General features: G+C 37.5%; 3 protein-coding genes across 6 annotated transcripts in view; 2 read left to right on the forward strand and 1 right to left on the reverse strand.

Annotated features, from left to right (window-relative positions):
* LOC134799344 (cyclin-dependent kinase-like 4) overlaps positions 1–4,118 on the forward strand; it is a 57,864-nt gene extending 53,746 nt beyond the window's left edge. For both annotated transcript variants that reach the window (XM_063771748.1, XM_063771749.1), the window contains 3 exons: positions 1,251–1,346; positions 1,464–1,595; positions 3,973–4,118. In XM_063771748.1, coding sequence (XP_063627818.1) covers positions 1,251–1,346; positions 1,464–1,595; positions 3,973–4,071 — 327 coding nt within the window. In that variant the 3' untranslated portion in view covers positions 4,072–4,118. The remainder of the gene's footprint in view (positions 1–1,250; positions 1,347–1,463; positions 1,596–3,972) is intronic.
* Positions 4,119–6,569: 2,451 nt separating this feature from the next.
* Positions 6,570–7,371, reverse strand: LOC134799184 (uncharacterized). Of its 3 annotated transcripts, none has more exons than XM_063771578.1 (2): positions 7,117–7,371; positions 6,570–6,747 (listed from the first exon to the last, which is right to left on the reverse strand). In XM_063771578.1, the coding sequence occupies exons 1-2, from the start codon at positions 7,261–7,263 to the stop codon at positions 6,706–6,708; spliced, it is 189 nt and encodes a 62-aa protein (XP_063627648.1). In that variant the 5' UTR covers positions 7,264–7,371; the 3' UTR covers positions 6,570–6,705. The 3 variants fall into 3 exon arrangements, with proteins under 3 accessions (XP_063627648.1, XP_063627647.1, XP_063627649.1); XM_063771577.1 differs by having other exon boundaries at positions 6,570–6,782; XM_063771579.1 differs by having other exon boundaries at positions 6,570–6,797.
* A 557-nt stretch (positions 7,372–7,928) lies between these two features.
* LOC134799300 (3'-5' ssDNA/RNA exonuclease TatD) lies at positions 7,929–20,689 on the forward strand. The gene is made up of 6 exons (XM_063771680.1): positions 7,929–8,073; positions 8,144–8,324; positions 8,672–8,770; positions 9,348–9,511; positions 18,986–19,332; positions 20,527–20,689. The coding sequence occupies exons 2-6, from the start codon at positions 8,183–8,185 to the stop codon at positions 20,687–20,689; spliced, it is 915 nt and encodes a 304-aa protein (XP_063627750.1). The 5' UTR covers positions 7,929–8,073; positions 8,144–8,182.
* Positions 20,690–24,718: the final 4,029 nt, after the last annotated feature.

Below are 24,718 nucleotides of genomic sequence, written 5' to 3' on the forward strand. Positions count from 1 at the left end.
AAATTTTTTTTTTTTTAAATTAACTATGCCATTTAGTTCTTATAAACGTACTTAACTATACCCCGAAGTTAACGGAATTCAATAAAAACACGGTGTATAGTAAATTAAAAAAAAACAATACGAAATGTGTAAAAAATTACAAAAAGTTATAATATCCCAGCATACAATTACTGGGGATCGAACCCAGACCCTCTGTGCAAACAGGAAAAGCGAACGTTTACAAACTGAGCCAAATAGTTCTTAGATGGGTTGACGAAATTTAGCTACTCCTTCTCAAATTAAAATTAGTTAAAATTAAATATCTCAATACCTCCGAAACCAGCGAAATAAATTCTCTGAATTTTTGGCCATTTAATCTATAAACATATCTCAAAAAGAAAACACTCGTATGGTACCGATACCACTATTTGTTTAGGCGCGAGCTATCACGACTCCGCCATTTTAAAAAAAATCAAAAAACCGGACGGACAAAAAAAAATTATTTAGACATAGAATCCAGTCACAAAATTTCACGAGATTCGGTTAAGAATTGCGACCTGTAGAGGAGAACATCCGGACATACAAAAGCAAAATGCTCCAGTCGAAACGTAGACCTTCGCTACGCTCCGGTCAACTAAGAAGTGCATTCGTATTCATATTTTCATGGAAAAGTGTTTTACGTTTAGACATATCTTCCAATTTTTTAAATAGGTATAGGCTACAAATGTTATTTCTAATGGAAACGATAAAGTATAATTAAAGATATTGCAATTTACACTAAATTACATTAATTATAAAATCACATAATTACTACATTTCTACAAATTACTTAACATAAAAAAATTAAAAAAACAACACTAACACAAACCAAAAACAAAGTCAGCAGTCAGTTAAAAATCCCACCCCGTGTCACTCATGCGGCGCTATTTTCTTATTTTTAAGTTTAAATTAAATCGGTAAATAACTACCTAAGTTTCTAGGTACTCGTAGGTCGTGTGGCTAAGACGCAAAGTTTCCAAGATATCCTCTACCCCCCAGCACCGGGGCTACGGCCGGGGACTTTTGATATGTTCACCTCCTAACTAGTCCAAACAAAGTTACGGAGTCAACAATTGTGTTTCTAGCATTTCCCTCTATACCTTCTTATTGCTTGGCCTATCGTTGCAATTATTCAAAACTTGATTGTAATCTTCCAGCTCAAGATGAATCGTTATAATAAGTTTTTGAGTCGAGTGAGTCATGAACTGTGAATGTTTATTTGTGTATTGCAGGGTATGGCGCTGCCAGAACCTACTACACTAGAGCCTCTAGAATCCAAACTACCACAAAGATACGCCCACAATGAACTCGTTTTAGACTTCTTAAAGGTAAGAAGTCAACTATTAGCACGTTTGAATGATACATATGCTTTTCTCAGTAAATTCTTATACTTTACATTTTCTACAATTTCTACCTACTAGGTAACTTAGTAAATGTCCTTCCAGAAATGCCTGGACAAAGACCCGATGATGCGGTGGACGTGCGAGCAACTCCTTCGGCACGCTATATTCGAGAACTTCCTCTTCACCGTACCCAACTCCGAGCAAGCCGACTACGAGCGCCTACGGAGGGCACAGGTACTGATACACTTTACTGAACAATAGACCTTATGTTGTTGCAATACGGTTCAAAAATGCCTGGACAATCCGATGATGCGGTGGACGTGCGAGCAGCTCCTCCAGCACATCTTTGGCAACTTCCTCTTCACCGTACCCAACTCCGAGCAAGCCGACTACGAGCGCCTGCGGGTGCGGAGGGCGCAGGTAATAACACTTACTGAACAATGGATCTTATATTGTTGCGATAAGGTTCAGAAATGCGTGGACTCGATGATGCGGTGGACGTGCGAGCATTAATTCTTAATGATGGGAAGAGGGTGACCGTTAAGAGGATAATATTTTACGCGTAATAATACATAGCTATTTAATATTAGAGAATCACTGTTTTCAATCAAAGCCGTTGTGTCAGTGCCGCAGCGGTAGCTGACGCAGATTCGCTTCACGGCTCGGCCACGACATATATTGAGCGACTTGCGACGGCGGCAGCGACAACCATAGGTGGGAACGAAAGGTCCGATCGCTGTGTCATCAACCTATGATTATCGCTGCCGCCATCGATTCAAAAGTCCTTCGAAAAATAAATGGTCTTTCGAGCCGTATTTTTTTTTCGGTTAACAAATACGGTAACGGTACGGGTTCAGTAAAAGATCGCTTCTTAGCGATAACACCGCCTGTTGTTACCTAGCTTTTAACTGTATGTCATTTTCTGTGCGTTTTTAACTGAATGGTGCACTAGAAATAATATTTACGTCTTACGGATCTGAGTTCTGAATGACTGATTGTGATTACCTTCTTTATTCTAGCTCGAGTTCCTAAACGTCGAGAAGGAACCGTAAGGTCATGACTGTCATGAGTCCATAACCATAGGATCATATTGCGAGAGAGAGACTGAAGCTTACAAATAAAGTTGTGATTAGAATTCTTCGGCGCTTGTCTCGAGGTGAATTATGGTGTACAATTTAGTGCATAATTATTTTCCATCGTATTTTCACGAAAACGTACCTACGAACGTGTCTTGCTATTCAGTCAGTCTCGGTCACGTCTCGGTACAAAAAGTTACTGAGGTTGACTGAAATAGCATGACCAACACGAACGTTTCCGAGAAAATACGATGGAAAACAATTAGGTATGCAATACATGTGTAGCAATATTAATTGGTTAGTGGGTAGAGGTTGGAAGTAAATAATTGGTAAATTGTATATTATAGAAATAGATTGAACCGTAATAAAAAGTAATAAGGATTATTTTATTCCTGGATCTTGTTTTACTGTTAGACAACAGAGTTGTATTGGTAATCTCTTATTATAATATTAATTGTAAATGTAATGTTCTCTATGAGCTTTCTTTGACATTCGATTTAAGTTTCACTATTCGCCGCTTTTTTCCTATAATATAAAAATTTGTAGTAGGTATCGCTTGTACTTAAACGTATATGCTTTATAAAAATTGGTTTAGTATTCGATTTAAAGTAGGTAGAATCTGACAATTTTTTTGTAGGTGGGTAAAAAGGGTCTCTATTGTTTCCCAAATAGTTTTAAGTCATAATGTATTGTTTGTCAGAATTTTCGTTAGTCATAATTGGTTTTTCTCAGAAACGCGTAACTTTTCAGGATTGCCATAAAACACACCTAACCTAACCTATCTATAGAATAACCTTACGAAAATCCTCAAAAGTTAACGGTTTCAGTTTTATGACTAACGATTATATGACAAACAATACATTATGACTTAAAACTTTATGGGAAACAAAGGAACCCCGGGTAAAAAACCTTGCTAGCGTTCGGCCGATACCCACTTATCTTTATGAATGCGCGTCGTCTGTGGTCTACCTACTGCCTAAGGGTCTCCCCACACTTATTAACGTGGAATCGGTAAAAGCCGACAGAAAAAGTTTTGTCCACGCAATAAAAGCGAAAAAGGCGTCGTTCTCGTCTCGTCAGCTCGGCCGACTCCTGACGACACGACCACATACGCTCCTATTGTGTGGAAATAAAACTTTTTTCTATCAGCTTTTACCGATTCCGCGTCGATAGGTGTGGGGAGACCCTAATCGGGTCCTTCCAGATCCGGTTAATGCGCGCCGCCATTTCCCGCATTGTATAATCGGCCAAATTTATAGCGCGTTTGCTAGATCTGTGGACGCGCTTATTATCAGTTTACAATTTTAAACCTTTCATTCCTGTGAATCTGCAGTATCCATTTCCCGTCGGAATTTCAGAAATTGCATAATTTCCACATTGAAAGTTTCCTTAATTTCCTGTAAAAAAAATCCTGACATTTCCGAAAACTTTTTTCAACTGTTTCGAAATTTCCCGCAACTGTGAACTCAGAGCATTAATCCTCTTCCCTCCGTTTTGAATAAGAGTGGGTAACCAATGCCATTTTGTTTCTACAGGTGCAGTCATCCCCCCTCCTGCCGCAGCTGCACGTGGAGCGCGCGGCGCCACTGAAAGGCAAGAAGGATGATGCCCGCGCCCACCTCCCCACCATCTGACTGCAGGGGCTGCCCGCGCTACGCAAACCGTAGCTGGGTCTACTGGGACTAGCCAAGATGGCAATAGGGAATTACGCACTCTGCGTTGGGGGCGCCACTGGCACAAATAGCAAAACCGTGTTGAAGCATCAATGCCTTATTTATTTGTAACGAATAATCTGTGAAAACTAGTCAAAATAAGTGTTCCGTGAACAAAGTTTTGTACGGAACACTAAAAATCGGCCAATTGCGAGTTGGACCCGCGCACGAAGGGTTCCGTACCATTACGAAAAAAAAAACGGCAAAAAAATCACGTTTGTGATATAGGACCCCACTTAAATATTTATTATATTATATTTTTAGTATTTGTTGTTATACCGGCAACGGAAGTACATCATCTGTGAAAAAATTTCAACTGCCTAGCTGACACGGTTCATGAGATACAGCCTGGTGACAGACAGACGGACAGACAGACAGACAGACTGCGGATTCTTAGTATTAGGGTCCCGTTATTACCCTTTGGGTGCGGAACCCTAAAAACTACGTTACTCTATGGTTTACGTATGCTAGTGCTGCACTCTGAAGGCAGAACCTATTGACTCCCTATTGTTGATCGAAAACGCTAATTGAAACTTAAATGTATGGAAATTGTCACGTGACTTTTGGCGTTTGTCGAAGTACGATTGTCACTTTGGCTAGGCCCCCTGACAAGAAACTTATACAAACAGTGGAGGTTGCACTTAAAATAAAAGCTATAGGTAAGCATAAGCTTGTAAAAATAAGTTTCTTGCCATCATCCATTTTGCCAGACAATTTAATGAACAGTCGACATCAAAGATATGTTTACACTTTTGCACCTTACTCCTTTGTAATAAGGCGAAAAGAGTAAAAATATCTTTGACGTCGACTGAACAAAGAACTGCCCTCCTAAGCCAAATCCAAAAACAAATGATTTTGAAAATGTAACTCTCAGCTCTAGAAACTAAAGTATAAGTTAGCAATGGATTTTCTTATGAGATAGGCTTAGCAGGGCAGAGAATAAGAATCATCTCTAACATCACACAATTTATTGGAATCAAATCTCTATTGGGATTCAATATGTTAAGAAAGGAGTTATGTACAAGGCCTAAACGGCCATAATCTACACTAATAAATCAATTCGATCACAACAATATTGAGGTTTTATTTCATCCATTAAACCAGCGGTCGGCAACAAGCGGCCCGCGAACCTCTCGCTTGCGGCCCGCGAGCCTCCCTGGATATTTTGTATCTAATATTGACAAACGACAATGTCTGCTAAAGTCACAAATATTACCAAAGTGCGGCCCGCGTCAACTTCGTTAACTACTATGTGGCCCTTGGCTGCTAAAAGGTTGCCGACCGCTGCATTAAACCCTTCTTAGAAGTTATTACTTAAGGCCTGGTCAAACAGCCGGCGCGACGCAGCGCCGCGTGATGGCGACGCGATGCCTGTTCAAACAGGGCGCGCGCGGATCGCGCCGGCCTCACGCTCTCAACACGCCCTCATCGCGCGCGCGAACGCGGCGCGGCCGCGCGGGAACGCGGCGCACCGCTCGCTGCCTAACGTCCGATCCGACTGATGTGACCTTGCGCTACGCGGCGTAGCGCTGCGCACGCGCCGCGAGGACGCAAGGGGCCGCCCGGCGCGGGGCGCGACAGAAGCGGGGCGTGATACCGGCGGGACGCAGTCTGTTTGACGTCGGTAACCTGTTAGCATGTGCCGCAGTCGCGCGGCGCGACCGCGGCGCTGCGTCGCGCCGGCTGTTTGGCCAGGCCTTTATGGAGCATGACCAGTAAAACAGAGACACTGTGCCCCTCTGCCAAGTGCTATTGTGAAAACTACCCTATTGTTGGCACCTTACCTAACAAAGGCATTCTATTTTAACCCTTTTCCAGGCATAGTATAATTTATCGACCACATATCTGCCAATAGAATCTCAACTTTAGCATTCCAATTTAAGGTTCAAGTTAGATTGCACTTTCTTTTCCAATAGGGTATTTGACTGTATCTAAAATAAATTATTTTACACCATGCATGAAATAGAGCACCAGAACATTAATAGAGAAACATAGACAGCAGTTATTTTTAGACAAAATTTCTATTTTAAAACTATAAAGAGTAGGTAATTTGATTGTGACGTCACATGCTAGTGTTTTATAGAAATTCCATAGTAGCAAAATCGTTTTGACAGTTCGAAAAAAGAAACTGATTTGACTGGTAGTCAAATACCCTATAATAATAATAATAATTTTTAGTGCTAATCATATCCTCTAGCTGCCCAGAGACCTATAAAAAGGTCTCCTGTTCCATTCTAATTTGAACTTTGTGTTGACAAAATAAAATTTTATTTTGCTTGGCAAGGTTTGACGTATGGGCGGCTAGAGGTTATTTATTCATCAAGAATCATACTATAATTCATGACTTGCTAAATTTCACCAGTAGATATTAGAACATAAAGCTATATTATGTGACAAAGTAAATAGGCTAAACAGTATTGTTTACTATTTTTTAATAATATTCTTACAACATTACAAATGAGCACTAAAAATTTACAAAAAATAACTTATTTCTAAAAGCATCACTCGACTTCCCAATGGTATATACCATATTTACAACTTCATCTGCAGTTCTGGTCACTCGCTGTTGCCACCCAGAGCACCCAGTTTCTTGAAGAACTATAAAACAATAGAAAAAAAATAAAAAAAAAATGCTGAAGAAAATGTTACTGTAAAAGAGTTGGAATGAAATTAATACTTTATGTTGAAAAAACTGTATTAAAAATACGATAACACATGTATAACTTGTATAAATATATTAAGAATAAACCCTGAAATTTATCAGAGCATTTCTTTTTACAAATACAAATAATTTATTGAGAAATGTATAGTACAGTGGTTGTTCTTAAAGAAAGAATTTATTTGTAAACCATTAAGACGCAATAAGTATTATGCTAAAGAGGGTGTATTGCTTACTGCATTTCAAGCTCATCTATTTTGAATAAGACCCGGCGAGGATGACTGAATATGTTAAGATAAGTAACTTACAGTGAATATTGGAATTTTGTCGCGTTCCTCCTTAGAAACTAGTCTGTCGTCTTGCTGAAGCTTGTACCAAGTGTAGTGACTGCCAATAATAGCTGGTACCATGACTATTGCCAGAAGGTTCTTTGATATAAACGCCCGGACGTTCATTTTGAGGATTACGTCGGGATATCGAACTGAACTTAAAGAAATAGGCTATTTGGATATTTTTCGTCTAATATTTCCATTACCTAAGCTATCATTTGTTTTTAGGTGTCACTGTCAAAAATGTCAAAATATTATTGTCAAACCCAAGTCAAACCACGTTAAAAAAACACGTACAAATGTTCTACTTTATTAAGCAAAAACATATATTTTGTTGAAATATCTTAAAATTGTATTTAATTTAGTAGTAATATATAGTTTTAATAATCATTTTAGTTGTTTTATTAGAATTAACTTTGTAATTATAAAGATTCATTAAATAATACATATATTTTATAAAGCTTGATATTGGTCTCTAAACGGGCTTGATACAAACTGGCGTGCGTTTTGTTTCTAACTTGCGTATAGGAAGTTTTTATCTTTTATATTTATTTAATAATCAAAAGTACTAATAAACATTGTCGTATGTTATCATTTTTAAATTATATAAGTGTTTTGTTAAGTCAAATATTAAGAATATAATTATATTTACAATGGTAAAGTATACATTTTATGATATGATCACGGTAATGTGCTATCTAAACGCCTACTGTCACTTTTGTTTACTAAACTTTTCACCAATCAGATGCCAACTTCATTGGTGGCATCCAATCACAGTGCGCAGTAAAAGAAAATTTTTCAGTGAATAGAAAATTAACTTAAAGAACAAACTTCATTCAACCAAAAACATGGTGGCAGCTCAGTGAATAGGGTGAACTTTTTGACTAGTCATTAGAATTCAAGAGGCTTATTTAGCAGGAGTGTTTTATACAATAGGTAAGTTCTATTTTTGCATACTGCAATATTTCGCAACACGAAGATATGCTAACGGAACGTTTAATTTCAGATAAACACCGACCAATAAGCTTCACAAAAAATTCGAAAGATGACGTCTGAAGATACCAAGAACGTACAAGACCTGAAAGGATGTTATGAAAATCTGATCGTTGTTGATGTGGGCGCAAACTTGACGAATAAGAAATACGGCCGTGATCTGGACTCGGTGGTGCAAAGGGCAAAAGATGCAGGTATTACGTTGTGTAGTGAAATTCTTGTTTCGTGTCACCGCATAATAACTCAACCCAGCTGTTCAAAAAGTACCTGATTGTAATGAATGCGTGATATAGTCGGTGTGAATACGCTCTAATTTATTCAAGTGCGTACTGAATTGTTGCGCATGCTGATTATTTACTGGCCTGGTTTTGGAGTTAACAAGCAGAAAAGAATTATGTGACGAAAGAAAGTTGTTTATGATAATTAACTGCATCCTGTTTGTTGTTAATTAAATTTTGGAAGTACACTTATGATTCCTTTATAAATCAATTTAATTATTGTAAAACATTTTCGGAATTTGTAGTTTTTTGTGTTCTTATAGGTGTCCAAAAAATTATGGTCACGGGAACATCAGTAAAAAACAGTAAAGAAGCCTTAAGACTGACACGCCTCTATCCCGGAACCATCTACTCCACAGCCGGTGAGTTCTAGATAATAGGTATTGTTAATTACACTTTTTTTTAATAGCCTACTTTGCATTTGACAGTGTCAAACACTGATATATTCGCCGCCATGCAGAACAGGGTATAGACCTGTCATAATATGTTGATTTACACTATACAACGGGAAATCCCTTTTTAAATGTCTAATCTTCTGATGGGCTATACTAAATATGGAATTTTGATGCAAGCTACATCCTAAGTTCCAACTGAAAACATAAGGAAATAAAAGCCTTTTTATTTTTATTTTATTATTTATTAATGATAGATCTTGTGCTACATAAATAGTCTTTAGGGTTCCATACCCAAAGGGTAAAAACGGGACCCTATTACTAAGACTCCACTGTCCGTCAGTCTGTCTGTCACCAGGCTGTATCTCATGAACTGTGATAGCTGGGCAGTTGCAATTTTCACAGATGATGTATTTCTGTTGCCGCTATAACAACAAATACAAAAAAGTATGGGACCTTCAGTGGGCGACTCAGCCTCGCACTTTTCCGGTTTTTTCATTTATATTTTATCTGTTTAATATTCATGATTTTTCTCCTATTAAACCAGGTGTCCACCCTCATGATGCAAAGTCAATGGTGGAAGAAGACATGTGGGCCGAACTACATGAAACTGCCCAGGCGCCTGAGTGTGTGGCCGTCGGTGAATGTGGACTCAACTATAGCAAGGATTTCTCAGAACCCAGTGTGCAGAGAGAAGTGTTTAAACGGCAGGTATGTGACTATTTTTTTTTTGAGCCTATAAAGTGTCCCACTGCTGGGCAAAGGCCTTCACCCCTAGACTTCCAATCTTCCCGATTAACTGCAGCATCCGTCCAGTTGCTGAGAAATGCGTCCAGGGGCCCGTTTCTCAAAAGTTTGTAACTTGTAATACAAGTGGAAGTCCCTTTCTAACAAAAACTGTCAAAAAGGGACTTCCACTTGTATTACAAGTTACAAGCTTTTGATAAACAGGGCACTGGTCTCTGTTAAAGCATTATTAATTGGATGATTCCAAATCAAGAATAAATAGACTGGATACACATTTTAGAACTTTAAAAAGTGAAAAATAAAATACAAGTGCTTCAATATACACGCATCAGCTCTAGGAGATGCTAGTGTATCAAATAAAATAATAAAAAATGCAAGTCACCTTTTTATTCCTGGTTCTTTTTATCCATCATATTTTTTTTTTGTAATTGTTACTTTTATCTCTAGGTATATTTACACTTAAATTAAATTGCAACATCTATAAAAAACAAAATTAAATCATTCATTAGTAGGTGACAGACTTTTTGTGTAATGAATGATTAATGATGCACTTTTTGTGCTGTGTTAACGCATTCACTGCCAGGTGGCGTGGCCTAGGAACAAACTTGTATGACGGTGGATGCACATGTGCGTCGGGGGCAGTAAATGTGTTGAACTATGCTAAATGTACGAAAAGAAAAGATTGATGGTAATCAAAATCAAAAATAACTGTATACCTATATTTTACTATACTTTTATTTTATTACTATATTTCTCGACTTTTGTTTTACTTTATATTTTATGTTCTTTTTTTTCGCACTTTTTTCTTTTTCTTAACGCTTTCAGAACTAAGTAGGTATAGGTAGGTATTGTATGAAGCTTATCTCAAAAAAAAATATGTCCTACTTATTTTTATCAACATGACACTGTCAATCTATAATTACTCCTATTATTGGAGATTAGACAGATAATACTACTTCTTGTTGTTGATATGTCTACTACGATACTATTTATCACTTATCACTTTATCAGACAATGACACAACACAAGACAATGATCGATTGTTTATTGCCCCATTTCCTGATTCAAATTGCTTCTATGAATGGAATAAATTCCTTTTATTTGGTTTATTTCGACATAAATTGGGCCTAATGTTCTAATCATGTTCACGGACATCCTTATTAGTTTACTTACGATTATTTAACGCAAACTAAACCAGAATGTATTACGTGGGTATTAGCGGCAGCCGTACGACCCGAATTTCATAGACAAACTGCAAATCGATGTACAGGTTAGCCATTTGGCACACATATACTAGAGGTCAAAACAAAATTTTTGACCCGCAGTGGCCGCAGTTCCTAAAAAATATTCCCTTAGGAGGGGAGTGCCGAGTCATTGTTTTTTTGTATGGGAAAATAAATTTTTTAAGTGAAACCTTGCGTGCACTTTTTGAGGTGGGGAAAAAATTATAAACTCGAGACAGCGTAAGGGGCTATTCATAAATTACGTCATTTCAAATTAGGGGGGGGGGGGTCTGGACATCGGATGACGGTAGCATGAAGTAGGAGGAAATGGGGTCATTTGAAGCATGATTTTTGGATGATTATAGGGGGGGTCAAAAATCGTTAAAAATCGATGACGTAATTTATGGACAGCCCCTAAGGCGTAACGCGTAAGGCGTCTCTCCTCTCTTTCTACCGCACGGCGAAAATGTATGCCTGAGCCTGCTGTTTCATGTAGGCGGCGCAGGGCGCTTGCGTGACTTATGTTATGTGCACAGAACACCGCCTCTAGAAACCTAATATTGGCCATTTTGCTCCCGACGCAAATCACCAAACTGTGAGGTGCGGGAGGGGTGCTCACGGCGTTGCGATTGGTCGTTTCAAATATGGCGCGCTGACACGTGTAAGCGTAGGGATGGGACATGTTCATTACAGGTAGTGGGTACTGCTACCAGTGATACCGAAATTTATTGTGGTAAAATTGTTACCAATTTAGAATACTTAGAGTAAACTTACTTAATAAATAATTATATTGATTAATTTAATATTTCATTAAGTAATTTAATATTTCATTAAGTAATTTAACAATGTACCTGAAATGCTTACTTAACATATGTATTAGGGCATTTCTGTTTAAAGTACCCAGAACATGAATTTTAAAGTTTAGAATTTTTATATTATTTCCACTCAGAATCGCAATCTCTTTCGATACGAGAAAAAAGTGTCGCCAAAATGTCATACAATTATTTTCTTTTGTCCGTTTTATTAAGGTCATAGAAGGTTGTATTGAAAACATATTCAAATGGACCAATAACATATGCCTATTACAAATCAACTCCGAGTTCTCTCGCACTTCTTTGAACTTATCATTAGGTCCATTTCGTGACATGAGACCTAACTGCTCACCTAGAGGATTCTAAAAAACCCATACAACATATGTCTAAGACATACCAACACCGAGATCCCTCGCACTTCTTTGGAGTTCATCATCAGGTCCATCTCGTGACATGAGACCTAACTGCTCACCTAGAGGATTCTAAAAAACCCATACAACATATGTCTATCACAAACCAACACCGAGTTCCCTCGCACTTCTTTGAAGTTCATCATCAGGTCCATCTCGTGACATGCGGCCTAACTGCTCACCTAGAGGATTCTAAAAAACCCATACAACATATGTCTATCACAAACCAACATCGAGTTCCCTCGCACTTCTTTGGAGTTCATCATCAGGTCCATCTCGTGACATGAAACCTAACTGCTCACCTAGAGGATTCTAAAAAACCCATACAACATATGTCTATCACAAACCAACACCGAGTTCCCTCGCACTTCTTTGGAGTTCATCATCAGGTCCATCTCGTGACATGAGACCTAACTGCTCACCTAGAGGATTCTAAAAAACCCATACAACATATGTCTATCACAAACCAACACCGAGTGCCCTCGCACTTCTTTGAAGTTCATCATCAGGTCCATCTCGTGACATGCGGCCTAACTGCTCCGCTGGCCTAGAGAATTCTATAAAATTTACACAACATATTACCTATATATTATGTCTAAAATGGTACAATACGGTATGACGAAGCACGAAGTTTCCGTAACTGAAAAACCATCATCGTCACATCACTAGTCGAAAGGGAAAGGGATAGCGCATTGCATTTTCAAGTTGACGAAAAGGGACGGACATACTTCGCCTCTGCTTACGACCAGTATAAAATGAACCCCGCGGACAAGAAACATTATTCAATGAAATAATGAATTTGACTTTCCTGTGGGATGTTATTCCATCTGTTTCGTAAGTAGATGTCTTAGATGACTTGCCAGACCATTTTACGCTGCAATATCCCATGATTTCCCAATGAATTCAATAGTTTACGATTTATTTTCTTAGACTCGTGCACACTGCTAACAGGTCGTAACCTTGGGCGCAACTGATCGGAGCGGCGCGCGAACAATCTTATATTTGACCTATACACCATACGGGCGGTGGCCGCGAGTCGTCCTATAAGCTCGGTCTATAGGTGTTGGTCTGTGGTTATGTGTGACGGAAAATGTCATTGTTTTTTTATTTAAATGCCATCTAGTGAGTTTCCCTCAAACTGGTATTATTAATATAACGGTAGTACCAGTTGTACTCACAGTGATGTGCTTAGGGGTTTCAAGTAATGCGACGATACAATGCTAGATGGCGTTAACCTCAATTATACATAGTGCTGCAGACATTTTGCACTATATGGCCCTGTTATTAATATTTTGAGTTACAATGTCGTTGAGTTTTCACTTCTGCCGGCACTCCCGGAGTGCAACCCGTTGTTTTTTTTTCAGAAACTATCGTGTGCTAAACGGCTAACCTGTTTGCATTTGCAGTTTTTTAAAGTGGACAGGTTAGACTATATTGATATCGTGTTTCTGAGAAATTCCTGAAGAAATGCCTTGATATATAGGCCAAAGCACACCGGCTACGTATGCGTAGGCAGGCGCGTGCGCGTGCCATTAAACGCTGAGTCGTGTACAAACACGTTACGCAAGTGGTTTGCCGTCTCTCATAAGGGTCTGTATATTACAACGCGCACGTGCACGTCTACGCACACGCATCCGGTGTGCACAGGCCTTAAATTAAATACACAATCTTCTGATCATTAACTGCATTTATGATACATGTATAAACATTACATTACACAAAAGTAATTTCACAGATACACGAAATGAATACGTAAACCTCATAATACGATTTCCGTGTTTTACGCGTCAGTTAAAACCGTATTGGAATCGATCTAGAAGTTTTCGAGATTATTGTGCTGGCAGTAACATCCACAACCACACCCATGATGGAAGTGACGCCAAGATTAAACAGCTTCAGGTAGCTTAGGGGCTGTTCATAAATTACGTCATCTATTTTTGACCCACCCCTAAAAACATCCAAAAAATTATGCTTCGAATGACCCCGTTTCCTCCTACGTCATGCTTCCATCATCCGATGTCCAGACCCCTCCCCCCCCCCAATTTGAAATGACGTAATTTATGAATAGCCCCTTAGTTGGTTTAAGAGGCTAACGAAAAATTTTAGTTTTTATATTGAAGTTTGGCACGTTTTAATCAAGGTCATATGCCATGAGAAAATTCACACGGAAACTAGACTATATTTGCAAGGGCAGACTCCCACCAAAACTTTTAAATGGATAAAGTTGACTCAATAGAAAAAAAATCGAAAACCGGGCTAACTTATTTTTTAGCAAGCAGAAAAGTCTACGAACAATGCTATTTAAGCTTAGAATATAAATTTAAAGTGGATAAATTACTGCCTTGGGTAAGAATTGAACTCACGGCCTCTGGATCTGAAAAAAATAAACAAATTATTAGGTATCATTTTAATTTATTTTCAGTTTTATTTACTTACCCTGCATACCATAAAGCTTTTAAAACACTTATAATGACCAACTCCTTGATAGTAAGTATTATTCCACTGTCGGATCAATTTGCTCTTGAGGTTATTTTAATTTAGAAGATGTGTGTGCACTTGCAACGGCAATGATACGCATTAGCCACTTGATGCGGAATTATATGTATGTCTGTGTTGTCATTAACGCTCAGCGAGCGCATGCTAATAAGTAGGTACCTATATGTCTGGTATCTGATTAAGTAATATATAGTGTCCGACCGAAATTTTGGTTTTGGCTAAAAATCATGTTTCGGCCAAAGATTCGGTTTCGGGTAAAAAACTGCCGAACCCGTCGGCCGCGCCGAAATTGTATTTTCGGTAGTATCCGATTAATAATCGAACGAAACTTCGGTCGATTATCGGTCGATTATTAATAATCGACCGAAGTTTCGTTCGATTATTAGTCGGATACTACTTGTCGAACAACATTGTACATACATACTTTCGGATACTACTTTTTCGAGTACCTTTTCAAACTAATTAGGTATACCTGATTTTTTTTTATATAAGTAGTTAGTTAACTGATTACCTACGTAGGTACACTTGTTACGAATCTGGAGGCCTAATTACTTAGACTAGAAGTTACGTAACATGTAGTTATTTACAATATGCGTGAACACTGACTCACTATTTGAAGTGGTCTATTAGTATATTACAAACGAGAGACTGTATTTTAGAATCGAGATGATTCATGACGAGTGTCATTATCTCATTACAGTGTTCACTTTGTTTTCATGCAGAGCAAAGTCTAGTTTTAGACTTGACGTCTTTGCTTCTATATATCATAGGTCTAGATGTGCAGTCGCCATTAGATATATCGCAGCGGCCGTGTTCACAAATATCCGTGCGTGTTCAGATATTTTCAGTTCAAAAACTACAGAACGGATTTTCATGCGGTTTCCACCTATCGATAGAGTGATCCTTAACGAAGGTTTAGGTGTATAATTCGTTAAGGTTTTGTATAACCGGTGCGAAGCCGGGGCGGGTCACTAGTTCCCTGTCAAATATAAAAAGTGTGACGAAAATCGGAATGATCAAGTGTCCTAGGAAGTATTTAATTCAGATTTTTTTAACCTTTGAACGCCACAGGCAGCAATTGACGTCAACGCAAAATCGTGACAACGACGGCATTTGACGTCGATCGTTTCTTGATGAGAATCTACTGAAAAACACCCCACTTTTAGGTTGGCATTATTTAGTCACAAAACTAAATTTTACCCCCGTGGCGTCAATGGCACGGCAAATGGATGCGCCGTTTGGCGTTCAAAAGGTTAACAGTATATTCAATGATATAAACACCCATCGTATCTTCACATGCAAAAAGCTAAAATATGAACAATGAACATACTATTATGTTTTAGTAAAAAAAAACTCTTGGTGAAAATTAAACGTTCATACAAGTCACCATATTACACAAACAAAAACCACCCTGGCCCCTATTTCACCAACGTGACAGGTGCGACAATTCGACAAGTCTCATCGTTGCTGACGTCACAGGCATCCATGGGCTACGGTTATCGCTTACCATCGGGCGGGCCGTATTCCTGTTTGTCACCATCATTGTATTATTTAAAAAACTTTATTATGTCGGCAAAAAACAGGTATTTCTCTTGCGATGTTTATGATGATAGTGATGACAATTGTCACAAGATTTCAAAGAACTTTCGGTAATTCTTGACAGCAAATGAGTTCTGTGTTGGAATTTCGTGACAATTGTCGTATTTCTTGTGACAATTGTCATTAGCTTCGCAAAATAAGTACTTATATACTGGCGATATAGTGGAGTTTTTTTTAAATTAACACGTTGGTGGCAAACAACCACACCGCCCGTCTGATGGTAAGCGGTTACCGTAGCCTTCATAGGCCTGTGACGTCAGTAACAGTGATGTCGACAATTGTCGGATCTGTCACGTTGGTGAAATAGGGGCCAGAGATAATTATGCAAAACAACAAATAGCTCACGGTTAATTCGACTCATCACTGTAAATAATTTAGTTTCTTTTTCATAAACATCCCGATGATAAGGCATTACAGCGATCAAACTAATGAGTGTTTTATACGTGTAAAAGATTGTAAACAAAGTCGGGCAATTTTGAACTTCGACCAGCCAGGGTCGGGTTTTATGAAGGCTAGTTTATAATATCTAAAGACGAGATCCTGGTATACCGGTTGGCCAAAAAATAAGTACATTCCCGTTGCCAGGGAGGTTTTGGGATTATACTGAGCAACTTTTACTATGGGACCAACCCCAAAATCACGAAAAAAAAAATTGACTGTTTCATACATTTAGGCCGGTCCATTTTCTATGGGAGGGTAAATTATTTTTTCGCGATTTCGGGGTTGGTCCCATAGTAAAAATTGCTCAGTATAATCCCGAAACCTCCCTGGGAACGGGAATGCACTTATTTTTTGGCCACCCTGTATAGGTTAACCCCTAAGTACATAGCGGCAAAATACTTGCCATCATACTTAAAACAAAAAATTGTAGAGATGACTCTACAATAAGAATTACGGTTTAAAATCGAATGACTGGACAGGAATGTCAAATGGTATAAGGGTTTATTTCTACATATTAGGTCCTTACCTATGAAATTGGCGTTTTTGTTCATAGATATAAGTCTGATCCTAGTTTTTTTTTTTTACAAAAGTACATACACAATTACAATAAAACTACAATATGATTTCGCCAAACTGCTTGACAGCAATTAATTGTTATTTTTTATTGTTAAGTGTTCAGAATTAAGCCTTGAAAATAGGTCTTTTCATGTGCTGTCGGTTCGAGTATTAAAATTACTTATATTTTTCTAATGGTACCAATTTTCAAGAAATGGAGATATTGAAAACATACCTTAAAGGTGTCAAAAATTACTGGAAAAATTTTGTTTGGTTTGAATTAGCCATCAAAAAAATATCCGCAAAATTAATTGTATGGAAATTCGTGTTTCGTTGAAATTCTCCGAACAAAACGCCAATTTCATAGGTAATGACCTAATATATAGAGCAGGGGGGTCTAACAGTGTTGTATGTATAATTATTAGATCGCAGTTTGACTTCTTATCTTTGTAGTGGTGTTCCTTTAAGGCTTCACGAAACCCGATATCGTCAGGCTGAAAAGAGGTGCCGTTTTCCCCTCCAGACCCTTGAATTTCCCCCTTACAACTCTCATACATTCCCGTCAAAAATCACATCGTTTTCACTAATCGAACTTTATTTAGCGTAATTTATTTTACTATTTGATTGATATTGGTATAATTATAACCGTTGAATTTTTTTTAATTAGGTATATTACGTGTTTTATGTCTGTTTGTATGAGAATCTTTTCTCACTGTACAGGCAAAGCTTAGTGCGGAGACCCCTGACATAATCTGTAACCTGTATTCTTAAAAATAACTACGTTTTACTCTTTACTTTTTTTTTTACTGTCGTTCATTTAACTTCAAATCATGACCCGAAGTTCTAAATCGATGCAAGGCCGCCGCGCCAGTAATGCGGAGTAGCGTGAATAGACGGCTTGGCATTTTAAATTGCTCCCATTGTGGGATCTTTGACTCGTAATAACGTGATTGTTGGGCAACAACTTGTACACGTGCGTCTAAATAACTCAAAAATATTGCAGGCCAAATTACTTCCGGCTTGCCCATAGCCCATAAGGTATTTTTATGCCTCGGCCCCGCCAGTAATATACCAAAAGTTGCTTATAGGAAGATGTTTTCAAAAAGACCTGCACAAGGTAGTGTTTGTTAACTACTTATTAGGCGGGTTTACAAAGAACGAGCTGCCTCGCGAGGACATTGCCGCGCGAAACAGCTCGGTCAGTGGAGACGTGCCTCGCCCGAGGCAAGCACTTCTACAACAACTGAGCTGCTTGGCGCGGCTAATTCCTCGCCAGGCGGCTCGGTCTGTGTAGGGGTCTACATAATACTTAAAAGCTGGATGACAATGAAATAATTAGTTCACAAATAAAAATTCAAGTCTCTTAAAAAGTATTATAGGTATCATTAAGCATATGTAACGACAACTCACAAAAAGCGTAACATTTTTTCATTCGAACCATTCTTAGAAAACATGACTCCTACACGCAATACTTACCTATTCAATTTATACGTCTAAAAAGAGTTGGACTCGACTACCGAAGATTTCAGACGCATATAAGCAACACATATTAACTCACATTTATAGACGGGTCTAACGCGAATTTTATTCAATTACCTTTATTTACCGACGTTTCGGCATATAAGCAAAATAAAATAATTTTGTTTTGTGTAACTCTTAAATAATTCGTAAATACGTAGGCCTTCGTACGTTTTTATCTTTTATTCATACATTAATTACATTACATATAATCTCAGTCATAGGTACTTAATTACTTACCCCACATACACATATTGTCCAGTTATTTCGTGGTTACATAATAGATCAAATATAATTTCAGAATAAACATATACCTTCACAAATAATCTAAAATCGAGTTTTTTTATTGTATTCTCACAAATTACCCATTGATTTTCCCTCCAGGTTGAAATCGCGTGCGACCTAAGAAAACCCCTATTCGTCCACGAAAAAGAAGCCCAAGAAGACCTCCTAAAAATCCTCGACGATTTCGGCAACCGCCTCCCCCCCGTGGTCATTCACTCCTTCTCTGGTTCCGTCGAACAAGGCATCAAATACATCGAGAAAGGGTTCTATTTAGGGATCACAGGGTACATATGTAAGGATAAGTCAGATGGGGGCATAAGGAGGTTGTTATCTGAGAATATATTGCCGTTGGATAAGTTGCTGGTGGAGACGGATTCGCCGTTCATGTATCCGAATATGAGGGCTTCGAAACTGCCGTTGCATGTGAAGGACTCGTTGACTGAGAGGTGAGTGATAGTCGTAATTATTTATGAAGCTCCTACAGTTTCGGCGCGAATTCTGTGCATTCACTATTTGCGCTGTAAATGTCCAGTTTAGCTAGAACCCTCAATGGCTCAACAATCGCGGAGCGTGACTACATCAGTTAGCTGTTTGATAAGTGCTATCATTACATGACATTTTTATGCGTGTAACTTGGTGCCGATATCTATGTCTAGTTGTTATTGGTTGTAAATACTATAATTATAAACCTACATACTCATCTTTATGAATCGTATAACAGGCATTTCATTTATTTCATTACACCACATGTAAACAATAAAGTTTTTATCAACAAACATCAGTAATTGTCATGCGATTACTCATTCCATAGATTAGATTTATTTATTTCATAATATTAAATTACAATATAAATTATTTTGCACTAATCTATACGAATTTATATTATGATCGTCAAGTAGGAAAATAACAATTGATTATAATTATACAAATGTCAAGCAATACACAATTTAAAAACCATTATAAGCAATAAATATTTCTCTACTTATAATATTAATACGTAAATCGTTATGGTTTCGTCGTGTCCGTCTGTCTGTCTATCCGTATGTCACAGCCATTTGACTCAGAAACTATTAAAATATTTTTTAATGAAAGTTGGACAGTACTCCATTGGATACTCCATTAAGTTGGCGGGCATGTCGGTATGTCGCAGTTTTTTTGATTATTGCCCAAATAGCTTTGTGCCGTGGGATACGATCAGTTTTTGTTTGTTTTTTGCTGCCGTTTTTATAAGACGTGATGTGAAACGTGTTTAATGTATTTCTTGTTACCAACGGTCTGTTACTGATGCTGCTGGGGATATTGTATAGTGATTTACCCCCTTCTTCATAAACGCGCTACAAGGCTCAATTAGCTAATAATCGTTTGTCTTTTTTTGTCATTTTGACTTATGTATTTGTAAAACATAATTTAACTAAATCAGCCCCGTAAAGTTTTATGACTAAGGGGCTATTCATAAATTACGTCATTTCAAATTAGGGGGGGGGGTCATTTCAAATTCGGATGATGGTAGCATGACGTAGGAGGAAACGGGGTCATTCAAAATTCAAAATTCATAAAAGATGAATAACGAGAAAATTTTCCTAATTTAACTAATTCTAGGATTTTCACAATAGATAAAGGAAAAAAAAAATAACTTCCAGGTCGATGGCATTCGTTAACCGGTACTGCACGTTTCAACGCAACGAGCCGTGCGCGCTGCCCGCCATCGTCGAGCTGGTGGCCGGGTTCCTAGGCCAGAGCCCTGAGGATGTCGCGCTCGCTACTGCCTTCAACGCGTTGAAGATCTTCGGTCTCAGCCAGTAGGGCGCCATTCGCTGTAAAGGCGTGTCCAGACCGGGACAAGTTTTCGCCAATCTGATTAAATTGTCCGATCAAATCAGGCCGTGCGAACGCAAACGCCAATTTGGCTCGCCGAATTCAACCGCCGATTATGACCGATATTACTGATAAAATGGGGTGCGGACGCAAGAATACCAATTTGTGACGCTATTATTCGCGTTTGAGGGCGTTTATTTAATGTAGAGCGCTCAAATATCACCATAAATTTAAAATTGGTGAAATTGGCATTTGCGTCCACCTGATTTGATCGGACAATTTAATCAGATTGGCGAAAAATTGTTCTCGTCTGGATAGGCCTTGAAGTCAACGTCACTTGGTAAACTAAATCTTGGGTTTCATAAGGACAAAGGAATAGGTACTAAGATACGTCAAGTAGTGCGAAATATTAGCTACAGACAGCTGATGTAGACGACATTAAATGTTTATCAGATGACTGGCTTGTTATATGTTAACGCTTCAGCACCTGGTTACCGCATAATGCTATACCTAGGCTGTACAATACAACGCCGTTGGGTATCATTTTGTTGCGCGTTTTAGTACCTACTCCTCTGATCACAAGTTTGGTACAAAATTAGGAACGAATTAAGTAGCTGTCGCGCCTTACTCGTTTAAAAAAAAAACAGGATTGGATTCTAGAGTTAGCCCAAGAAAAGTTTGCAGCGATTTTGATAGCCCACGCAGTGCAAGTGTTATTTTAAACGTCAAACTTCTATGAAATTATGACGTATAAATAACACTTGTAATGCGGAGGCTATCAAAATCGCTGCAAACTTTTCTTGGTCTAACTCTAACAAATTTCCCGTTTTTTTTTGTTTTAACTCTAAAATTACGTTAAAATAAAATGGTCTTTGTTACATGGATTTAAATAACCACCGTTTATTTAGTTTACCAAGGAACACATACGCAATATTCAGGTATCCTTGCTTAGAATTGAGAAATTAATATGCATAATATATTTATTTTTATAATTAAGTAAGACGATGAAATTATAATTGGGTCAAGTAATTTAAGTGCCTTTAATCAACAATAAGAGATCGATTATTATAACGACCAAAAAGTATAATTATTTATAAATAGCATTATTTATTAATCTTATATAATCATGTAACATGAATTATATATAAGCAACCAGTCGTAAAGGTAAAATATTGTTTTTATGATAAACCCAAAAAACATTATGGACTATAATCACTAAAGTCGACGACAACGTTAAATAATGAATCTTAATGATAATGTCGACTCATTGTCGATTAAATATGCTAATAATGATGTCAATTATTGAGTTAAAATGGTTTACTCGCTATTGAGTAAGGGCGTATGTGTATATTATGTAAGAATACGAAGAGGCCGTAGCTAAATTAATTTATAATATGAATTAATTTACATTAATATGAAATCGCAGATCAATCAAAACAGAAAATGTATGAATATAGGTTAGTTCTTGTTATTAATATATATATAATGTTATTTGCAGAGTACCGGTCTCTGTCAAAAACAATTATAAGGTTAGATGGGGTAAGAGAAACACTTCCTTATACTGTTTCTTTTGCCCCAAGCAAGATAAACTATGTTTCTCTCACCGCATATGGACTTATGCCCTAATCCTTGGTGCCATGACGTTTATCTAATGCTATAAAATATGTATGTAGTTCAGGCAGCTAAAACAATTTTAGTATGTCTTTGGCATCAATTATAAGGGTATGGGACTTAGAAACTGCGTTAATTAGGGCTCCTTAGCTACGGCCGGCGAAAGTCTCGAAAAGCAATACTCAGATTTAGAAAACGTATGCATTTCTGATCGAAAAATTGGCAATATGAAGGTTGATCGAATGGTTAGGTTATCAATTAATTTTACAGCAATATTCACTTAGTGACTTAACCCTTTAAACGCCAGTATATATATTCTTGACGTCATAACACGTCAGAAGCATTTAAAGGGTTAAAGTTTGAACTGATTGCATTCGAATATCATCTTGCCATTGACTAATGAGTAATGACTAACTAAATGTTCAATTGGCTATGAAAACTAATATAGTGACTTATCGAGTCGTTATTGGCTCTCTCTAATATAATTATGACAGAATGACAAATTGAAATGATTATGATTATATTGAATTATTGAAAAATAAAACGTGTGTATTTAGGACGAGCGTTAAAACCACTATGTCAATACTAATATGGCACTATATTAAAAAAAAATGGTATAGTGTTGCCGGGCTAAAAAACATATTACCCATGTTTTTTTTTAAGAGCGTACCTGAACGCAATGTTCACTAATGCCATTTATAAACGCTCACGAACCGAGCATAATATGACGCGATTTATTATTATTGTCTATTTTTAATTATGAAGCTTTTTATGTTGTTTAGCGTTTTGCACAAGTGTTTCCTTATAGTGGCAACTTTGCTTTTAGTCAGAATGATCTCAAGTCCGTGTGTGTATGCCTTTACAAATACTTGCCATTTGTGGCCTTTAATTTAACTATAGACCGTAGGCACTTTTAAACACTGCTTTCGTGCCTTAACTTTGCCAGATAAGGACGGGAGTAGTCTAAACCCTTTCATCGCCAAGTTACATAAAACTTTGCAACAAAGTAGCTAATATAATCCATATTTAAAGCTATTTTCGCCATGCCAATTGCATGTAATTTAGGGAAAAGGACCCAACCCATACGAATCTCTATCAATAAAATTTGAATGTCAAAAAGAAAAGTCATTAATCTAAATGACAAATTTTAGAGAAACTTTTCGCTAAACTTTGTCCTATTGGGCGTCTATAAACATAATTGACGTTGAAAGGGTTAAAGTGTCAGGTCATATTACTAACAGTTCCAAATATCGACGCAATACGACTCCGTCTGGCGATCTGTCGCCATATTGTTTAAGATGTACGTCTCCGGAGTTGTGCTGCGTTCTGCCATTAGATTATAAGCATAGTTCATATTGCCTTCAGTAAGCTATAAGAGTCGAAGCATTTGCCTCGGACGAGACACGTCTACACCGACAAGTTGCCTCGTGCGGAAGGTTTCTCGCGAGGCGACTTATGTGTGTAAAATCAATAAAATGAATTCAGTTAACATTTTAAAGAAAATGTTTATCAAGCGCCTTTTATTATGGAGTTTTGAGTCTTTATTTTCCAAGCAGTAAACGCGAAAATGCTAAACACTCTTATGGCTAACTGTGTCCGAGTACTGTTGCCACTATTTCTTCCGTGCACGGTGGTAGTTCTAAGCATAGCTCTGCGCAGAGCACTATATTTTCATCGAATACATTATTATTGTAAATAGTTACTTATATCCTTGTTAAATAATGCTGGTAGTCACAACGAAATCAAAGACTGCAAGTATTATTGGAGAATTAAATGTTAATTGTTTTGTACTGTATTTTTTACATATTTAATCGCTAAAGTATTGTTGATTCCTTTATTTTTTGACAATCATGTTGTAATTGTAAGGTACCCGGGTGTATTTACTAAGTGTTACAAATGATTATGTAAATTATATAGTTATTGTAAATACGTACCCGCGGGTATAGTAGTGCCTTCGACAAAACGTCCTTTTGTGATAAAATATTATTTTCTGTAGATTGTACAGATTATTTCTTTCAATATACAATTAAATAAAAGTTGCCTTTTATTTCAAGTGTAATTTGCCATGAAAAAGACTGCAAATGTACATGTGTAGAATTTAAGTTGGTAACCATATTGCCACTTTTATTTTTGCGTGTTTTTCATGCTGCTTATTTAATTTATACATGTCACTCACATACCGACATCATTGGTACAAGTTTACAAATATAAACCTTATTTGAAAGCATGAAGCTTGCTTTTACAGCATACATCATCCATAAGATCTATAAGCATTCTTGGCGCGTATACTATATTTTGACGCATTTTACAAATACAAATGCGTTTATTTCATTACTTTTTACATCAGTTCTTAGATATAATATAAGGGTTAGGTAGGTAATTAGTCCATCTTAGGTATTTTAAGTG

Source organism: Cydia splendana, chromosome 18 (genome assembly GCF_910591565.1).
Source record: "Cydia splendana chromosome 18, ilCydSple1.2, whole genome shotgun sequence".
Taxonomy (NCBI): Eukaryota; Metazoa; Arthropoda; class Insecta; order Lepidoptera; family Tortricidae; genus Cydia; species Cydia splendana.